At 35.8% G+C, this 18904-nt stretch overlaps 1 protein-coding gene across 6 annotated transcripts; it reads right to left on the minus strand.

The window, feature by feature from the left end:
- Window positions 1-1956: 1956 nt before the first annotated feature.
- LOC18423917 (ATP12 protein-like protein) lies at window positions 1957-14363 on the minus strand. Of its 6 annotated transcripts, none has more exons than XM_020676533.2 (5): window positions 13925-14363; window positions 13313-13487; window positions 4805-5082; window positions 4572-4669; window positions 1957-2257 (listed from the first exon to the last, which is right to left on the minus strand). In XM_020676533.2, exons 1-5 carry the CDS (start codon window positions 14321-14323, stop codon window positions 2254-2256), a joined length of 954 nt encoding a protein of 317 aa, XP_020532192.1. In that variant the 5' UTR covers window positions 14324-14363; the 3' UTR covers window positions 1957-2253. The 6 variants fall into 6 exon arrangements, with proteins under 6 accessions (XP_020532192.1, XP_088710893.1, XP_088710892.1 ...); XM_088854767.1 differs by lacking the exon at window positions 1957-2257 and adding an exon at window positions 2563-2952 and having other exon boundaries at window positions 13313-13480; XM_088854766.1 differs by lacking the exon at window positions 1957-2257 and adding an exon at window positions 2563-2905.
- Window positions 14364-18904: the final 4541 nt, after the last annotated feature.

Here is an 18904-nt window from a genome sequence, read left to right on the forward strand (position 1 = left end):
AAAAAGGGATTTTCCAAGTAAAAATTAGGTAATTTGACCTCTTAATTGTAGTGGAGCAGTCGTGCACATTAATTAATTTATAGTGGATAAGGGGACAATGCATTAAGGATAATTGTTTAGTGCGTTCAAGCGTGCACATGTTACCCTATCATTAAGGCAGAAAACATGACATGATAATTTTCTCTTTATTGGTCTCTCACCTAAAAAAGTCTTTATCATTTTTTCTCTCTAAAACCCTCGGATCTTCTCAAAAAAACATGACAAATAGATGAGCTATTCTCTCTAAAACCCATAAACATGACAAGTAGAGGAGCTCTTTTCTCTTTGAAACCCAAACGCATACAACGTTTCTTTTCGTAGTCTATCAACTTCTTTCTGACCTTCAATCAGGTCTAAAGACCGATTATCTAGTTACCCATCTTGAAATTTGGTAAACAACAAATTTGAAATTTATCCGATTACCCATCTAAAGACAACTTATTTTTGGTTGTCCGGTTACCTATTTTGAAATTTAAAAATCATCAATCCGCATTTGTATGAATTTGAAGACCGCAGCATAATAAGTGCGGGGTCCATGCATTAGTGTTCCATTTATGAATATGGACGATGAGTGGGGTGGGCTCGTCTAGTGTATCATTGAATGACACTGATGATGCCGATTGTGTGTCTTCCACCATGAAAGTAAAGATAAAAAATGATGGGACAGCTTATATTGGTCAAAATCCCGGTACAAAAGAGTGCTTCAAAGTTTGAAAACCTTCTCCTTGTTTTTCAATGTCGTGTTGTATGGATATAAATAAATATATATATATATATATATTAAATATAATTTTATAATTGAATAATGATTTTATAAAACTTTTTTACATCCATGTGTATAAAATTTTAAATAATCACTATTAAATTTGATACAGATCTTTAAAAAAATCAAATCCAAATATGTCTCAAATTTAATGGTGATCTTTGAGATCCTATACACATGCATGTAGAAAAATCTCGTATGGTCACTTCCCTAATCTTTAACATAGAGATTGTGAATACGAATGCTTTCTTTTGAAAACCAAAAATAATAATTATATTAGAAAAACATTTGAACCGTTACGATTATTCTTAGATGGACCTCTAAATTGCATATTGTAGAAACGCGGCTGAAACAATTTTCCTTTGGTTATTGTATGTTACAAGACATTTCACATGCAAAAAAAAATTTTATATAAAAATGCAACTTTTTAATATAGAACTTCGGATGCACCTCAAAAATCTATAAGAAAAAATAATTTGAGTGTTGAAAAACCCTATGATTGATCATCTCGAAATGTATGGCCATGAAAAATAAAATGATTTTAAGTCTAAGAAATAGTGTATTTTACAATATATTATTTAAACTATCTATTTTTAAAATTTTCATATGTTTTGAGATTTATTTGATTTTAATTATTTTTTAAATTTTATAATTAGATAAAAAAATAAATTTTTAAATAATCTTAAAAATTTTACATCAAAATATAAGTAACGAGCTTCTACATGTTGTATGATCTTAAAAAAAAAATCATCATTAAATTTCACATATATTTTAAAAAAAGTTATCAGTGAGATCAACTTCTTTAAAATCTGTTCTAAAATTTAATGGCAACCCCGTGAATGTGAAAGGGTCTCGTACGATCGTCATTAAAATCTGTTAAAAAATTTAATGATGTGAAAGGGGTTAATAAAATCTGAAGGTGCAGCTTACCTCTATAGCCGCTTATCCGTATGCCAACAGCACCTTACAATCACTCAATGAAAACTGTCACATACTTGGAAAATATTTATTTTAGAGTCTATGCGAGTCAACAATTCACACCCACCCATCCCACTTCCTATATCACAATCAATGTGATTGTGACTTGTGCCTCACCCCTACTTAATTGTACATTTCCTCTAGGGAAAATTTGTTTATAAGACCGCAGCCCAATCAAAATAAGTGAGGCGGCAACCCTTCTCACTATTAATTAATTTGGATAGTCAGGATTTATTTTGACGAAATCACCCAAATAGCCCATTTCTGTGGCTGAAAAAAGCTGAGAAATTTGCAAAAAGAAAAATAGAGAATTCATATCAAACTAAAGTCTTCTCTCTCTACCGGAGAAAAATAATAAAAATGAGCTCAAATTGGAATAAAGATATTACGGGGATAAATGATCTCTCTCTCCATGCAATGCGAAGCCAAAACCCTGAATATATCTCTCCATGCAATGTGAAGCCATATCAGAATCAACTGAAACCCCCAAAAAAAAAACATAAATCCGTTAGCAATAGCCTCAAGATTTAGTAGAAATGGGAAAAGAGCCCAATTTCAGCCCAAGAAGCAAGCTACTTTTAAACTACGAAAAATACCAGGCATTATTTATATGAGAAATATCCTATACCAGGCATTATTTTTATATACTCTATAAAAATTAGGATGAGATTATATTTATAATATATATTTACTGCCAAGTCCGCATTTCTACATATGTGGGCTTGGCCGCATAAAACCGGGTCCATAACTAAAATAAACTTTAATGCGCAGATGCATGGATATATTGCAAGCAAGCTATTTGGCATGATGCTCATGCGGGGACTTTGGTACATATATAAAGAAGTGAGAGCATAGTATGGTCCACAAGTTTTGCATCACAACATGGTCATCTTAAGTCCCATCAAATAGATTGGAGGGTGATGTATGGAGAATGGGTCCCACGAAAGATACCATTAGTTCAATTGCACGTCCCGCTCTCCATGCATCACCGTCTCATCCATTGACTGGGTGGTGATGACCGCCACCATGGCGTTTTGATGATCATCATGGTCCAACGCCTTCATTGGTCGAAATAGAAATGGGATTACAGTTGCATCCCAATCCTTTCATGCTACCTTCTTCTCCCTAAACCGATCCATTGTCAGTAGAAAGGGTTTGAATCTCTTTCAAATCTGTTGTGTCAAAGGTACGTGAGTAGCTCAAACCCCTCAAGGATAAAAACCCAGGTTTGAACAAAAATAAAGAGAGAAAAATATCGCAAAAACTTCTAAAAACAAAACACAGACTTACATGGTTCGAGAATTGCCTATACACATGGAGAGGCAAACTTCTCTTCTAATGAATAAAAAAAGTACTGCACAAATAATACAAAGATTTTCAAGCTCTAAAACAAGATTTTTCTCTCTAGAATACCTGATGATACTAGGTAACATATCAGTGTCCTTTGAAGACGAAAGATATAAAGACACTAGCATACTATTGAAGAGCTCACTCCCATGATGAGGGAAACTGGATTCCACTGTGCGACACCTGTGTATGTGTGAAAAGCGAGAGCTTTTCTCGGGCGGAGACGATGGGGGGCATTAGTTAGAAAAGTGACAGAAACTTCCCATTTTTAAAGCTTGGAGCAGGTACGGAAACTTTCCGTGAGCCTGTAGTGGGCACTACAGTATCCAAGGTATAGGTCTTTTCACCTTTTATTTTCTCTCAACAAGGAAAACAAAGATTTTGCATATCGCCACCCACTTTCTGGTTTGAGGCTAAAGGTTAATAGGACCAAGGAGGCATGAAAAACTTGGTTTCTCTTCGCCAAAGGTCGGAAGGGGATTAAATTGTAGGATGAAAGAACGGAAAATATTTTCCCCTTCGAAGTTAAAAGTAATTGCTGCAAATAAATCATGAGCCAAAGCAAATAATGCAGAAGTAACTAGGGATTTTTCTGAACACAATTATGTGAGCATGTATCAGTATAATACTGGAGAGAATCTTTATGATTCATCTCGTCTTAGATGACTTGTGGTCAGTATGGGTCATAGAAAATTAATTTCCAACATAACCTTTCTTGGAGATGATATACCTTCAACAATTTCCCATGATGGATGCTCATCTGGGGTAAAAAAAAAAATCCAATTCAACAGCTCCAATAATTTTTACCTCATTTTTTAGAAAAGATGTTGCAAACTAAATAGGTGGAAATTTTTTCTCTGAAATTGATTCTTCTTCACCCCAAGCATCTCTCTCCTACAAACCCATGCCCTCTCTCTTCCACAAACCCTCAATCATCTCTCTGTTTGAAATTTTCAAGAAGTGCTTTTCCAAGGAGCCAAACAGGGGAGTAGTAACACATGGCAACTTTCACAGAGTAAGCAAGCTACAGTTTTGAAGGTCAAATAAGGGCAAATTTAGTTGAAGAGGACAAATGTCTCCCTATCTTTTGGTTCATAGCTTAAAAAAAAAAGACCAAAATCAAAGCCATTCATAGTCATCTTCTAAAGATAGAGCAGCTTTGGTTAATGGAAAAATCTTGAATATTCGAAGCACTACTAGAAATTGGAGTGCTGCCCAAGGACCACGCCCTCCATAATCATGTTCTTCATAGCCAGCACAAACACACAGTGAGATCTCCAAAAGAATTGTTTACTACTCATGAAGCAAAACAATTTTTATTATTCCATTGTAAATTTCAAGATATGGCCAATCTTCTTTTGGCTTGAGACTAGGGAAAGTATGCTCATATGAAATGCCGTCCCAATAGATAATGTTTAAAAAAGTAAAAAAGGCACAACATTACCGTGACAGTCCTAAAAACACAGCAGCAGATGCAATCTGCACCCGAAGTTCAGCCATGTCAACATCATGACCACCCTCCACGAGGCCCCACCTATCAACCTATTCATACGAGTCACAATCCAAAATCAACCAAAAGGAAATAAAATAATACTCATCCAAACAAACGGGAAAGGAAAAAAAAGGAAACAACTTGTGCTTTCAAGTAGCCATTAGAAAAACAAGAGGAACAGTAACCTGCAGGTCCTCTTCGAGTCGGATCAGCTTGATGGCCTCCTCGATTTCAAGCTTCCCACAAAAAATTCCAATAGATATCATCAAAGAATGAGCAGCTGCAGCCATCGCGTCGATTGAGGCCAACTCACAGTTGCTTGTTTTCTTTAAGAGTCTCTCAACTGCGCTCGCCAGACCATCCTCCTGCTTCCCACCAAATAGGCTTGTATAAACCACAGGCCGGAAACCAAACTCACTCTCTATCCAATCAAACAATGGATCGATAGCTTCTACTTGACGTTCTGTGAATTGAAAAAAGAAACGCCATGAAACGTTAAAAAGACTAAGAAATTCTACGCACTTCTTTGTTTTCTGTGAGTTATACTACCAATAGAACAAAAGGTGTTATTAGCGTAGAGTAATTGGTACTTAGCCAGAGGCTGGTTCCTCAAACATACCAGCATATAACATTCTTTTGATAATTAACCATTTTGAATGAAAAGTATTTCAAGTCAAGCAAGATTCATCAGAGAGAAAGAGAGAGAGAAGAGGAGGATGTTAATGAAAAGAGAAAACTACAAATTGCACATTTTGAAAAATCAATACGCTAGCTTCAGGTAAATTTTAACGATATATAAGAGTTATACACAATATAACACCTTTTGAATCTCGAAACATTTCAAAATTTGAATATTTAGACAAACTCGAATATATTGTTGAAACTATCACATTATAGCTACATACATACCACATCGTATCATTAACATGGAATAATGAATGTTATCCTTCATCACCAGGCCCTAAAACTCCTAAAGCTTAATGGTTTTACTATAAACATCAAGGTTCCACAACATGTCATTGATCAGAAGAGCACATATTGCAAACTGAAAGGCGAAATGATCATGGAGAGAACAGTATAGATGTACACCGACAACTTATGTTTTTTCTAAACTGAAAGGCGAAATGATCATGGAGAGAACAGTATAGATGTACACCGACAACTTCTGTTTTTTCTTAAAAGGAGGGAAGGGGGAGGGGGGAGGGGGGGGGGGGGAGGGGGGGAGAGAGAGAGAGATGAAAAGAAAAGAAAAGAGGGAGAAGAGAGATTGACGTGAGAGTCCAATTAGATCTCACATACTCTCAAATCTCTTTTATATTAAATAAATTAGCAAAATAGAAAAACTATCCATACACATTGGAAATACGATATATAGGTCCTAGTGACTTAAATGAAAGAGAAACAAAGATGGGAACTTTTAACCAATGTTTGAAAATTCACCGATCCGGATCGCAGTCGCCCAATTTGGATCAAGAATCATCCAGACGCAGTCCTATCTTTATGGAATGAATGCTGAGAGACTTCAGTTGGCAATGGGTCGGTCCCATCTCTATGAAACAGCTCTTTTTAGCCTATTTCTCCTCTCCTTATCCTAAATTAGGCTCGCTCCTCTGAAGGGCCTTGGTTTCAGCGGTCCAATGGATTATCTCGGTGAATGCAATTGTAGAATTTTTAGAGCAAAGAAGAGAACTTCTGTCTTTATTCTATATGCACTTATATCCTTGTATCCAAGTAAAGAAGAAATACTTGTGCCAAATGTAGTAATAGTTGCACCAAAACTTGGAATGTTCCATTGTTCTCTTTCTTTCATTTTACGAATAGTATCTTCTACGGTACAACAGAACCAATGAAAGGGATTAGAAAAAAAATACCTTTTCTACAACCATGAAATTTTTTTTCTATATTTCCCATCCAATTAGAAGAATAAGGTCATGCCCTATTTGTAGTAAGAGCAGCTATAGAAATAGCTGCATGCAAAATGCCTATACGAACTGAATTTCCATTGTACTGCTCTCTCCATGTGTGCATGTGCTCCCTTCTTCTTTACCAATGAATGGCAAGTCTTCATGAAATAACTCAATGAGATGCCATGGTGGATTATGCCAGAATTCTCACCTTTTTTTGGCGACAACCCACAAAGACCTCAAAATCTACTCTAGGGCAGACTTTGTCGCAAATTGGATGTACGTCATCAAACACGAACCCCCCCCAAAAGCACCCAAGGCTGCTTGTGGATCTAGATCATGGTAACCATCAAACTAATTATGCACGGTGGCTCTTTGGGTAACTAGGGGCTTCGTGGCCACAGAGATATCTCCAGAGATTCCAAACCGAAGAAAATGTCATTTCCTCCTTCCATCGTTACCTTGGCCTAGGTGAATCCACTTGGGCTAAGGCTAATGCATGCTAGAAGGTTCAAAGAGGTTTGATCAGAACTGAGGCCATTACCTCATAGGGGAGGGTGATTCTAAAAATATTATTGGTTGGGCTTGTAGGAATACTCAGTATCATTAAAGATCCATCTTTGGCCACATATTTCATTTTTATAGGCATCGAGTCGCCCTCCGTCATTTTTGGTGGGAAGCCAATACGGCAGCAGACACTCTGGCTAGGTAAGGGGCTGCTGAGGGTGGTGCCCTAGCTTCAAGAAGCCCCTTGCTTTCTTCTGCTTTCTATTTGGTTCATTTCTCTCTTTATTTTTCTTTTAGGTAAACTAACTGTAATTTCCATGTATTCTTCTCTCCACTCTCTCTCTAAGTACTTATCTTCCTAACTTCATCTTTTCAACTGCTTCTGTCCCTCTTCTCCATCTTCTATCTTTATTACGTCTCTCTAATATCTGACAATACCCCACGCCTCGTTCGTCTCTCTACTACTGTCTAGCTACGATAACCACTACCTGGCTGTTTCTCTCTACTCGCTATCCCCTACTTCCACTATCTCTACATTTCTTCTGCCTCATTGTCCCCCCGCCCCTACTCCACCTAGCAACTCCCTCTCTGTGATCGATTTCTGCAGACGTATCCACTGCAAGTTTTTTATTCTTGGTCTCTAGCTGCCCACACCCACGATTATTTTAGATGTTGAACCCCATGTTTTGTAGGTGGGCTTCATCAAAAGATCCCCTTGTAACTCTAACTATACTTTTTTTTCTTTTTAAAGAGCACTGAACTTGTGGGATGCCATCCCCAACCTTGCAAGAGCTTATTATTTATATATACAATCTCAAAATTTCCACCAAAAATAAAACATTCTTCTCAACCTTTTATTCCACTAAATAAGTTTGTTTCTGATGATTCTTTTACTTCCACTACCACCCTATATCTCTTGAGTCTATTCAAGAAACCAGAAAGTTGCAAAGACAACCAAGGAGTCAGATCAACTTTTAAAAGGGAAAGAAACAATTGGATACAAAATGCATGTTAATGTAAACTTGATGTAGATAGACCACTTGGAAGACAGAATGTTAGACTCGTGGCATGAGGATACATACACAAATACTGTGCTGACCATGAGACACTTGCGCATATGACTACGTTGTGAAGATACATGTAGTTAAGAGTAAAAATTTGCTAACCACTATTTTAGATGGATGGACAGAATTCATTTCCTTATGAAGATATTGTTGGCATGGGTTTTGCATCGCAAAACATTTCTAATTGTTTAATAGTAGAATGGGAATGGATCCCATGAACCAATCAGAGAACTTAATGGCACTATAGATGAATGATTTTTATAAGCCAGGCACCAAAGTATTCAAATGGTAACATTGATGAAAAGCCCTTACAATCCAAAGGCAGGTACTTAATACGGAATAGACACATGGGTTATGTACCTGAAATGCCTTAAAACTTGATGGCAAGATAAACATATGGATTCCGTACCCAAAATGCCTAAGCACAAAATAATGGGATGGTTGTATGGTTCAAATGTCCGAAATGCCTAGGTGTTTAATTGTGAATTACAATCTATTGATGAACAAAATGGCTATATAGCACAATATCAATGCATAAAACAGCTCTACATCCAAAGATCAATGCACCAAACACTCAGTTGAGAAGCGAAAATCACAATAAACATGCATAAAAGAAAGTCTTAATCATTTTTCACCCAAGGAAATCCTCCACATACTCCACATGGGAGTAAAGATTGCAATATGTCAATGCACATAAACCAGAAATGGTATAACCACGGTTTAAGTGCAAGAAATCCATATTGTGGTTTGGAAGTACTTTGCATATTCCAAAATATGGCAGGAGAATCCTAAACCAATTACAAAACTCCCACATATGAAGTCAAATGAATGGAAGTCATCCATGCCCCTCGCCATTTAGAAGCATGAAGCTCTTAAGGAATGATGTTGATGCCACATACCCCACTCCTTTGGTGGTTATTAAAAATTAAAAAACATCCTGAAGTCTCTTAAAAAGAGAGTAAGAAAGGAGAGGCAGTTACAGATACCTACATAGAGCGAACTTCAAATATTTTGGCTTTGAATATCCAGTATCCAAAGAGAGAGACAACAAACATACAAAGGAAGAAAAGACAATGGTAAGGGATACGCTGTATCTTCTTTTCAAAATATATTTCTACTTACATAAATCCAGAGAATCATAAAAACCAAAAATGGGGACAATTTTGCGCCCATTTTGTTTTTCTGATGTTCTTATTTGGAAGGATCACAAAATTCGCATTGAAACACCCTCACATGGACATTAGGAAAATCAAGGACCAATGACATCAAGAAGTCTAACAACCTCATCCAAGACAAGGCCACGCATAAAAACACCTTGGATGCTATTCGGGAAGGGTGCCACACATCCTAGGCCGTCAAGGTTTATATCGGTTTCCTACTAATCCTAATTTCCCATAATAAAGATTATGAAAAAATGGGGTATCCTCCGTGGAAAACTTGGAAAGCCGTGATCATCTTTCTGTTGAGTGCCCATATACCAAGGATATTAGGCAAGGTATCATTTGGAGATTTGACGGAGTCACACCTACTGTGAAACCAACTCCAAAATCTAGTCTGATATTGGGTAAAGAACTCACACTGGCACAAAACCATTCTCAATCAATGGAAGCATCACAGTGCACGCACACTTATTCAGGTAATTTGGAAGGCAGGAAATAGGCATGCATTTGGGGACAGGACTACCACCATCCAGAATATCCTATTAGATTTACTTGGGGGCTACGATACACCATCAACCCCAACTCCGTCCCACAACAAAGTAATACCAAAGAAATATTGACCCTCATGCACTTCCATCCAATCAAGCAAGGACTCAAGAAAGCAGGCTTCTCCTGCATCATCCCCCATACTTCAGTATCACATTTGGGGAAAAGCATCAATTTTGAGTGATTCGGGTACATCTTGTACTCCAGATTTGTAATATTAAATCATTGTATTAGTCATTTGATTGACAGTACAAAGCGGCAGGACCCAACAAAACCCCAGATGGCTTAGCCAAAAAAAAAGAGATCCATATTATGACAGAAGACTGTTACAGATAACAAGTCCCTTATGTGTCAGCTTTGTTGGGCATTCTACTGACAAGAGCATGAGGCTCATGGTTTGAGTATTTCAATATCAATATACGGTTTTTTTGGGCATAGAGACAGCATTTCACCACAAAATTACTCACTTAGAATAATTATGCTCGAGATAATATCGAGACTTCCAATCTCATAAACAGTGAGAATGCTTCCAAACTCGAAATTGAAAGTGAAGTTGTTTTCTTATTGGGGTGACCAAGTGAATTATGTCACAGAATGCTGGAAATTGATCATAATTCATATATCTGCAGTCATCCTGAAATATCTCATGCTGCTCATGTTATCATCCAGTATATGACTGATCATAGTTGATCACTCATGATGACTTCACAAGATCATCCAAAATCTTTGGGACGCACATGGATGAATTGTGACTCTCATTGGCAATGATTCACAAAGAATAAGAGTTCGCCTAAATGACATTCTTCATCGGCAGTCATCCTGAAATATCTCATGCTGCTCATGTTATCATCCAGTATATGAATGATCATAGTTGATCACTCATGATGACTGTTCACAAGATCATCCAAAATCCTTGGAACACACCTGGATGAATTGTGACTCTCATTGGCAATGATTCACAAAGAATAAGAGTTCACCTAAACGACATTCTTCCTGTGGTCACGATATACATTAGAGAGCAGAAGCATACATCAGGGAGTAAGAAATAAGATATGATGCTAAAGCCACTAGCTGAAGGAACACATGATTATGTACTCATGTTATCTACTAGAATGAAAGAATTCCCTAATTTATGAGTTGCATGCTTAGTTAGTATCAATTGTATCCAAAATTCCAAACTGATATGAAGATAATGTCCTATGATTGGTGAAAAGAACAAAGAACGATTTTCATCTCATAGTTATCAAATGTGGCTGCATACGACATTAGGGGGCTGCATCGAGGCAGCACAGCAATTGGCTGCACGTATACACGATGCCTGTCTACAAGGCGCATCACATGGGTAGCCGCAACAAGGCAAGCCTTTGCAGCCGCATAATTCAAAACTGCACATAAGCAGTAGCCCATGAGCAGGGGTAAAATCCCCACCACCCAAAAAAAATTAAAATTGATTTTTTTTTTTTTAATTTCATGTTTTTGGGGGTAAAATTCATATGTTTAAGTCAACTTCTCAAGTCGATTTTGTGCTCACTTTGGAAGGGATTCCTGTCATGCACAATAACTGCCAACGGCCACTCCACTCCGATACAGCCACATAATGTGGTATGTGGCTGCAGTTAATAACTATGGACTAAGTCTAGCCATCTTTACTTATTGTATGTCAATCGGGTCTGTTTTTAAACTTTTTTTTTGGGGAATGTATTTGCCAAGTACTTAGTGTTTTGCTCTATGCTATAGTTGCTACATTCTAATATGTTTTCTTATTATCATATTGTCCTTTCTTTCTTAAGTGCTTGATGAATTGACATATTGACAAATTATCATTTTTTTAATTTGGTGAATGGTTTGGATCTTTTTTATATTACAAGGCAATCACATTAAAGAATAGACAGAAAATGTCTCTATTACTCTATCAGTGACTCAAACAACATACTCACCAGAGACGAATAATATGTTAAAATGCTTACCATCACATAAATCACAATAGCGGGATGCACATGCTTTGCACACCTAGTTAAAGCAATATAGATACAATATCCAAAACTTCATTATTTCAACTTATGGTATCGAATTCTTTGTCCAATAAATATTGACATATAAAGAACCCATAATTGGTAAAATAGGTTAGTTATAAAAAAAATCAGGGGTAAGACAAAGAAGTTTTCTTGGAAGGACAATTTCTTTTTGGAAATGATTTAGAAAGCACATAGGAAAAGTGATGTAGATAAGATGCTTCTCACTGAGGAGTTTCTTTTTCAAATTATATTTGGATCAGATCAAGTATAGAAAAAGATAGGCATAGAATTGGACTAGGAAGTCCACTATGCTAAACCCGTCTCTGTAAGATCTCCTAAAACACCCTACCCTGAATTCACTCCAGACAGTTCCTCTCTCTCTCTCTCTCCCTCTTTCTCTCCCTCTCTCTCTCTCTCGGGAGGGTCCTATTCAAATTGAATGCCATGTGTCGCCATTAAATTTGGCTTAATATTGTAGAATAGATATTCATCTTATTCTTTCTACTTTTATAAGATTTATATTTTTTTGGAAATTTTTATATTTATTACCCGCATAGGAAGTGACGGCCCGCATAGTGGCCCCCTGAGCAGAACCTGGCAACAGATCCCACTGATAGCCTTCCGTGTAGATCTCCTCAGTCCTCACTACGGGATGAACATAGTCACCACCAGTTCTTACTTGAAAAACTATCACTAATTAATAATAATGGATGGTAACCTAGTAAATGGTCGACAATTGACGGATGCTCTTACATTGTGCAAATGGGTATGCATGCAACATCAGTACCCATAACTGTATTTTGGTCTTTCCCAAGGTCTTATATGACTTTGTATAAAATTAAAAAGTCATCTTTCCCCACAGAACTTGGGGAGAACCATATTGCCCGAAGTTGTACCTGATTATAATTCTTTAAGCTCAACCATCTACTTTAAGCCTCTGACACAAAGGATCTCCTTTCCTCTTTCTATACAGATAGTAGAAATGTTCCAACACAACATTGAAAACCTAATCAAACCTTCTTGGGTAATCAATGAGAAAATTTTGTAACATGAACTATGTTACAACAACAAAAGGACTAACACCATGACTATTCTTTGATCAATACATTAAAAGAACAAAAGCTTTGAATAAGAAAACTAATGAAAAACATCAATAGGCATAAGAACATATAATTTGACCTGAACTACGATGAGAACTACAAATCAGAAAAAATAGAAAAAGAAATCTATTCAATGGAGTACTTCAACATCACCCAGCCATCAGATGTCAACAATTGTCAACTCAGATGATGTTAAAGTATTGTAGCAAATATCAATGCACCTTGTATACAAACCTATGACCAAAACAAAACAAAGAAATACCACCTATCAACTACATCAAGCATAATAAGAGCCACGTGCCCATGTGAAATTCAATAGCACCAAACTTTCTGGACCTGCATGCCCTAAGATAATTCACAGCGTATGTGCTACAAGAATTGGGAGAGAAAACCATACCAAGAACTCCATTGGTCAAGTCACTGTCACCGGGTGCACGACAAAATATCAAATCTTGATTAAACTTCTTCATCAACTGTTCAATAACCTTAGTCCGAGTGAGAGGCACCCTCTCCAATGCAGTACAAGCAAGTCGCATGAGAGGCATCGTAAAGGGTCTTATTCCATCTGTTTGCTAATCAAGTAATAGAGAAAACCCCAAAAAATCCAAGAACCCCAAAAAATAGGACAAAAATGTTAGCAAAATCCATTTAACACGGCGTGTCACTCCACGCAGATTGAATCAGAAGCACAACCAAATACAAATTTAAAGGGAAGAGAGATAGATAATGAAGCCTACTTAATCTAGAGTAATACACAACACAAAGATTGAACTAGAGGCAACCCCCAGATTCAAGTTGGAAAGAGAGAGAGGGAGAGAGAGAGATATAGAGAGTATAAAACCCATTTCAACTAGCGTAGTACTCAACATATAGATTGAACAAAAGGCATAACCAGATTTAAATTTGAGGGAGAGTGAGAGAGTAAACCCCATTTCATCAAAAATTACTCCACTAATACATTGAACCAGAGTCATACCCAGATTAAAATTTTCAAGAGAGAGAGACGAACCTGGTATTCCCATTCAGCAGCAATGGCCTTTGCTAGAGAGAGAGTTGGGAGCTTGATGGGTCTCTTAGATGGACTCTTTAGGGTTCTGTAGTCAAGCAGAACCGTCCATCCATTGCCATCATCTGCCTCTCTGGTGAAAACCTCCTTGTAAAACCTCTTCCCGATGATGGATCCAGTCATGAAGGAGACCGGCATGGTCACTGACGAGTCACTGAACACTGGTGCATGCATATATATCTTATCATCGCTCTTCTCCTCCTTCTTCTCCTCTTCTTCGGAAAGGGCAGCTGCACTAAAGGCAGGTCCACGGTGCAGCACCAGAGAAGTGAGAGAAAATGGGAGTGTGCACCGTGAGAAGGGTTTTGCAGTTCTTAAGAGTTGTCCAAAGGAAGAGGCCATTTTTAGAGAGAGAGAGATTATATACGAAAACTTTCAAACGCCATTGACATCAGAGGGCTTTTAGAGCATTTTCACAGGGTCGAGTTCAAGCAAACAGACGTATAATGGGCGGTGGGTGAATACGAGCGGTGCTCACGGGTGCGGGTTCTTCGAGGAGCCATGGATCGGGAATGGAACCGGAACTTGGGAAGGTCGAAGTGTCGCATGTCGGATTATACAAGTGTCTCAAAATTCAGATCACTGGGCCTATCGTTCACCCACATGTCCGTATGGGATCTTTGGATCGGGTATATGGATTGGATCTGGATCAGCTCCAATCGATTGAGAAGAAATTTATAATTTATAAAATAAAATAAATTTTAAGAAAATTATCTTTAATATGTCTAAATTTTAATAAAGTCATAAAATACTCCAACTTTTCAAAACCTCGTCCACACTTTTTTTTTCCAATTTCAATTTTTTTTTTACAAAAATATCTTTTACGGTAGTCTTTCTACCATAACACATTTTAATCTTTACGGTAATTTAAATATTGTTACAAATTGAGATAGTATTACGGTATATAAAATACCATAATAGTATGAAGTTATATTAAAGTACGTCAAGTACCGTAATAACTAATCTTCTTTTTTATCATAATTGTTTGAATTATTATGATAATTAAATTACTGTAATGTGTGGTGAAGTCCTTACGGTATTCTTATTACTGTAATATGTTGAAAAACTTCAAACCGAAGCTAATATCAAAGTTACCTCTCTCCTCCTTATGCTCCTCATAATTATCTACAAATTACAAAAGTTTAGAAAAAAAAGTTCAAATTACAAAAGATCTCACTAATCCAAATAAAATCAGGTTTCTTGCTAAATAAACCTTGCAATAGGAAAACCCGAACAAAACCTTGTGCAACGAAATACTATCATCCAAATATGGAGAAATTTTAAGCAAAAACCATGTATATCTCTTGTCATCAAGATTTAAGATTGAAGGTGCATCAGACATGGTTGAGAGGAAAGGAAACAATGAGAAAGGTGACGTAAAATTTTCAAAAGAAAATTAGAGTGGTAACCCTGATATTAGCTTCAGTTTTAATTTAATTACTGTAATAATTCAAACAATTACGGTATTAAGAATAATGTAAAGATAAGATTAGTTATTACGATACTTCGAAGTACCGAAATAACCAATATTCATTTTACGGTATTTTATATACCGTAACACTATATCAATTTGTAACGATACTTAAATTACCGTAAAGATCAAAGTGTATTACAGTAGAAAGACTACCGTAAAAGGTATTTTCATCCAAAAAAAACCAAAAAATGGGAAAAAGAGTGTGGGTGAGGTTTTGAAAAGTTGGGTTTTTTTTTGTGATTTTATTAAAATTTAGGTATATTAGCAATAATTTCTCTAAATTTTATAATAATAGGGGTTTATGATAAGCTCAAAAATATAAAAGGTGTCGTTTGTATAGGGCCGAGGCTCTAAACAATGCCTACCTTCAAATAGTGTCGAGAAATGTAGTTTATTGTGATAGTCTTAAAATGTAGGGAAATTACAAAAAAAAAAAAAAAACCCAAGGTATATTGTTTGTACAACTTACCGCAGCTAACTTTCTCTCTCACTTTTTTTTTAAAAAAAACTTAACCATCCCAAAAATTAAAAAATGGCAAAACTACCCTTACTTTACCTATTGTTACCTTAAAAAATGAACTTTTTACCTTGAGGGGATTTTGCATAAAAAGTTTGTTTTTTGAAAAATAAAAAGTGAGAGAGAAAGTTAGCTAAAAAAAAAAGTGAGAGAAAAAGTGAGAGAGAAAGTTAGTTGGGGGGTAAGTTGTATAAAAAGTATATTATGGGGGATTTTTTATAATTTTTCCTAAAATGTATTTTCATCTTTAATTATAAAATTTAAAGCTTAAAAAATCGTGTAGATCAAGTAGATCTATGAAAAATTGAAAATCTTGGAAATTGACGATTAAAAAATACGTTACAAGATGCACTATTTTCAAAACTTGAAATCAGTTTTTCTTCCTATCCATGGATCTTGATGTCCAGATGATAATTTTGAGGTTATTTGGCAATCAAAACAACTTCTTTTAATGAAATTTTTTACGTAAGCTTTAATTTGATTGTTTAGAGCCTCGGCTCTATATAAATTTTTCCCAAATATAAATAAATTACACTTATCTCTCAAAAAAATATTTATCGACATCCTACTCTCTCCCTATTTTTATGGACAAACTTTCTATGCTTCCCTTGCAGCATAATAAATTTTAAGAACCCCAATATGATGAAGAAGAGGAAAACGGGGAGACCATAAAGCAGAAAACAAGAGCAAAATCAACATTAGGAGTTGGAGTTATTGAAACAGAGGAAACATATACCAGTAATAAAAGAAGACAGCACAAAAATTTGAAACAAAGGGGACATGTACAAAGAAGAAAAGAAAAAAAAGGAAGGAATTTTGCAATAGACTCTGGGATATTTCGAACTAATAAGCAAATCGATCACAATTTCCTGTGTATTTCTAACTGCTGACTAAATTACTACATTTTCCATGTTCGATTTAAGCACCAACTTCATTAATCAAAGCCTTAAGAACCCATTGATGAAAAAGAAAATTTTGACGGACCCACCAAAAGAAAACATAGTGAGAGAGCCAGCAAATACCCTCTGAGATATACCTTTGTGAGGAGGCTCGCAGGCACCAGATGGTCTCTCCTCTGTGGTTAAGGCAGTCAGGACAAGCAAATACTTTCTTTTTCGCGATGGCAGTCGGGGGTGTTACCATTCAGCGAGGTTCCTTTTTCAAGTTACGTGTTTTTATATAGGATTTTTTTTAAGCCTAAAAAGAGGTAACAGTAAGTTACCTTTTTAACTAACCTTGTTTTCTTCAAACACGAAACAAAAACTGCTACTGGAACACGTAAGTTCGATCTTCTAGTAAGTATCTTTTAGTTATCAAAGTTTTGGGTTTTGGTCGGAAGCCAAACTTTCCCTATTCGAGTGGAAAATAGGAAAATAGAACTTCGTCCCCTGTAGCACTTCACCCTCGTCAAAGACGAAAAGTGATACAGTATTACTTGTTCAAACATGCCTTGCTCTTTCAGGCAAAAGTTTTTTTTTTTTTTTTAATTTGTGAATGAATTTTAAAGTAATGATTTTGAGGTATTTTTGAAGAAAAAAGGAATTGTATATAATAATATCAGTCATAATAAGGGCACCCTCAGCTTTTGGATGTGAAAATCAAAAACTTAGGGTGTATCACAAAGTCCAATAATTATTTTGAGATCAATCACACCCCTAGGCACATGATTGCACATCTAATGACTAACGATGATCGTGACGTCTTTATACCAAAGACTTATTGTATACTTCCTAAAAAATAAAATAAAAAAGAAGGATTTTGGTTAAATATAAGCCTTAGCCAATGCACGCATCTATAGCAATTGTAGGATTCTCAACGACCCTTTATTTGCATAACTAAGAACGACATTTACTAGGACCTCACCCAAGATTTTGTACTAATCAAAGTAACAAAAGGTTTTACGTGGTTTACCTCAAAATGGTTATGTCTGCAGCCTCTCAGCAACAAAATTAATAATATTATATTATAGGAGATACATATCTCTCTATATACATGGACAAATCCCTCACTGATTATTTATTTTTTTAACTATCACTCTTTTTTCCTTCTAAACCCACTCTTGTCACTCAACAACATTGTTCATCAATCACCGTATTTCACATTGCTATATGTTATTGGAAAGAAAACCTTGAGAGCAACAAAAAAACTTTATTTCGAGAAGTAAAAAGTGAACCAATCTCAAATATTGTAGAAAAAACAGGCCCCTACTTCTAGAGATGCTGAGAACTTGTAGGATTTTTCACATGTCCAGTGTTGGAAGTGCAATTCTAGAAAAAAAAATAAAAAAAAAGGCCATGGTTAAGAGTGGGCAATGTAATATTGGTAAATATATGGCTATACCGTAATAAACACAATGAAACCCTATCCATACGTAATTATTCCTTATATTTATTAACAAATAGAGTCTATATTCATTGACATGGGATGCCCGGACGTGTTGTGCATGGCACCCTTTTTGGGTCTATAAATTGATATGCCGTGGGTATATACATGGCAATTATAGGCCAACTTTCTTTATAAAATAAATCAAAAGGGAAAAAAATATTGAAAGAGAAGAAACCATAAAACCGTAGCTCATGGATGAAACTGCACTATCTCTCTCTCTCAACTAATAAAAATATTTTATGTATTAAAATCTAGACTTCTAAATTTAAAAAATATTTAGAATTTTAAGCATTAAACTCATTAAAGTTTATTTGGAAGTGATGATTTTCTTTATAGATTGTATACTATACCATAAATTTTGTCAATTTTAAATATAACATTTGAAATTTTTTATTTTGAACTTTGTACCCACACAACACATCCTCAACCACCAGATTTCAATGATCAATGATGTTCGTGACCTTTTTATATCAAAAATAAATAGTCGTATTGTGTATATTTCCATTTTCTAAAAATAATTTCTTCTAGCTTTATCTTTCTAGTATTT

Source organism: Amborella trichopoda, chromosome 13 (assembly GCF_054954075.1).
Source record: "Amborella trichopoda isolate Santa Cruz 75 chromosome 13, AtrichopodaSantaCruz75HAP2 v2.0, whole genome shotgun sequence".
In the NCBI taxonomy this organism is placed as follows: domain Eukaryota; kingdom Viridiplantae; phylum Streptophyta; class Magnoliopsida; order Amborellales; family Amborellaceae; genus Amborella; species Amborella trichopoda.

Excerpts from the sequence above, each read along its gene's own strand:
- LOC18423917 (XM_020676521.2), bottom strand. The coding sequence starts at position 14,323 with ATGGCCTCTTCCTTTGGACAACTCTTAAGAACTGCAAAACCCTTCTCA. Across the intron at positions 13,488-13,924 it reads CTGCTGAATGGGAATACCAG|CAAACAGATGGAATAAGACC; the intron begins GTTCGTCTCTCT and ends TTACTTGATTAG. Across the intron at positions 4,670-4,804 it reads GACTCGAAGAGGACCTGCAG|GTTGATAGGTGGGGCCTCGT; the intron begins GTTACTGTTCCT and ends TCGTATGAATAG.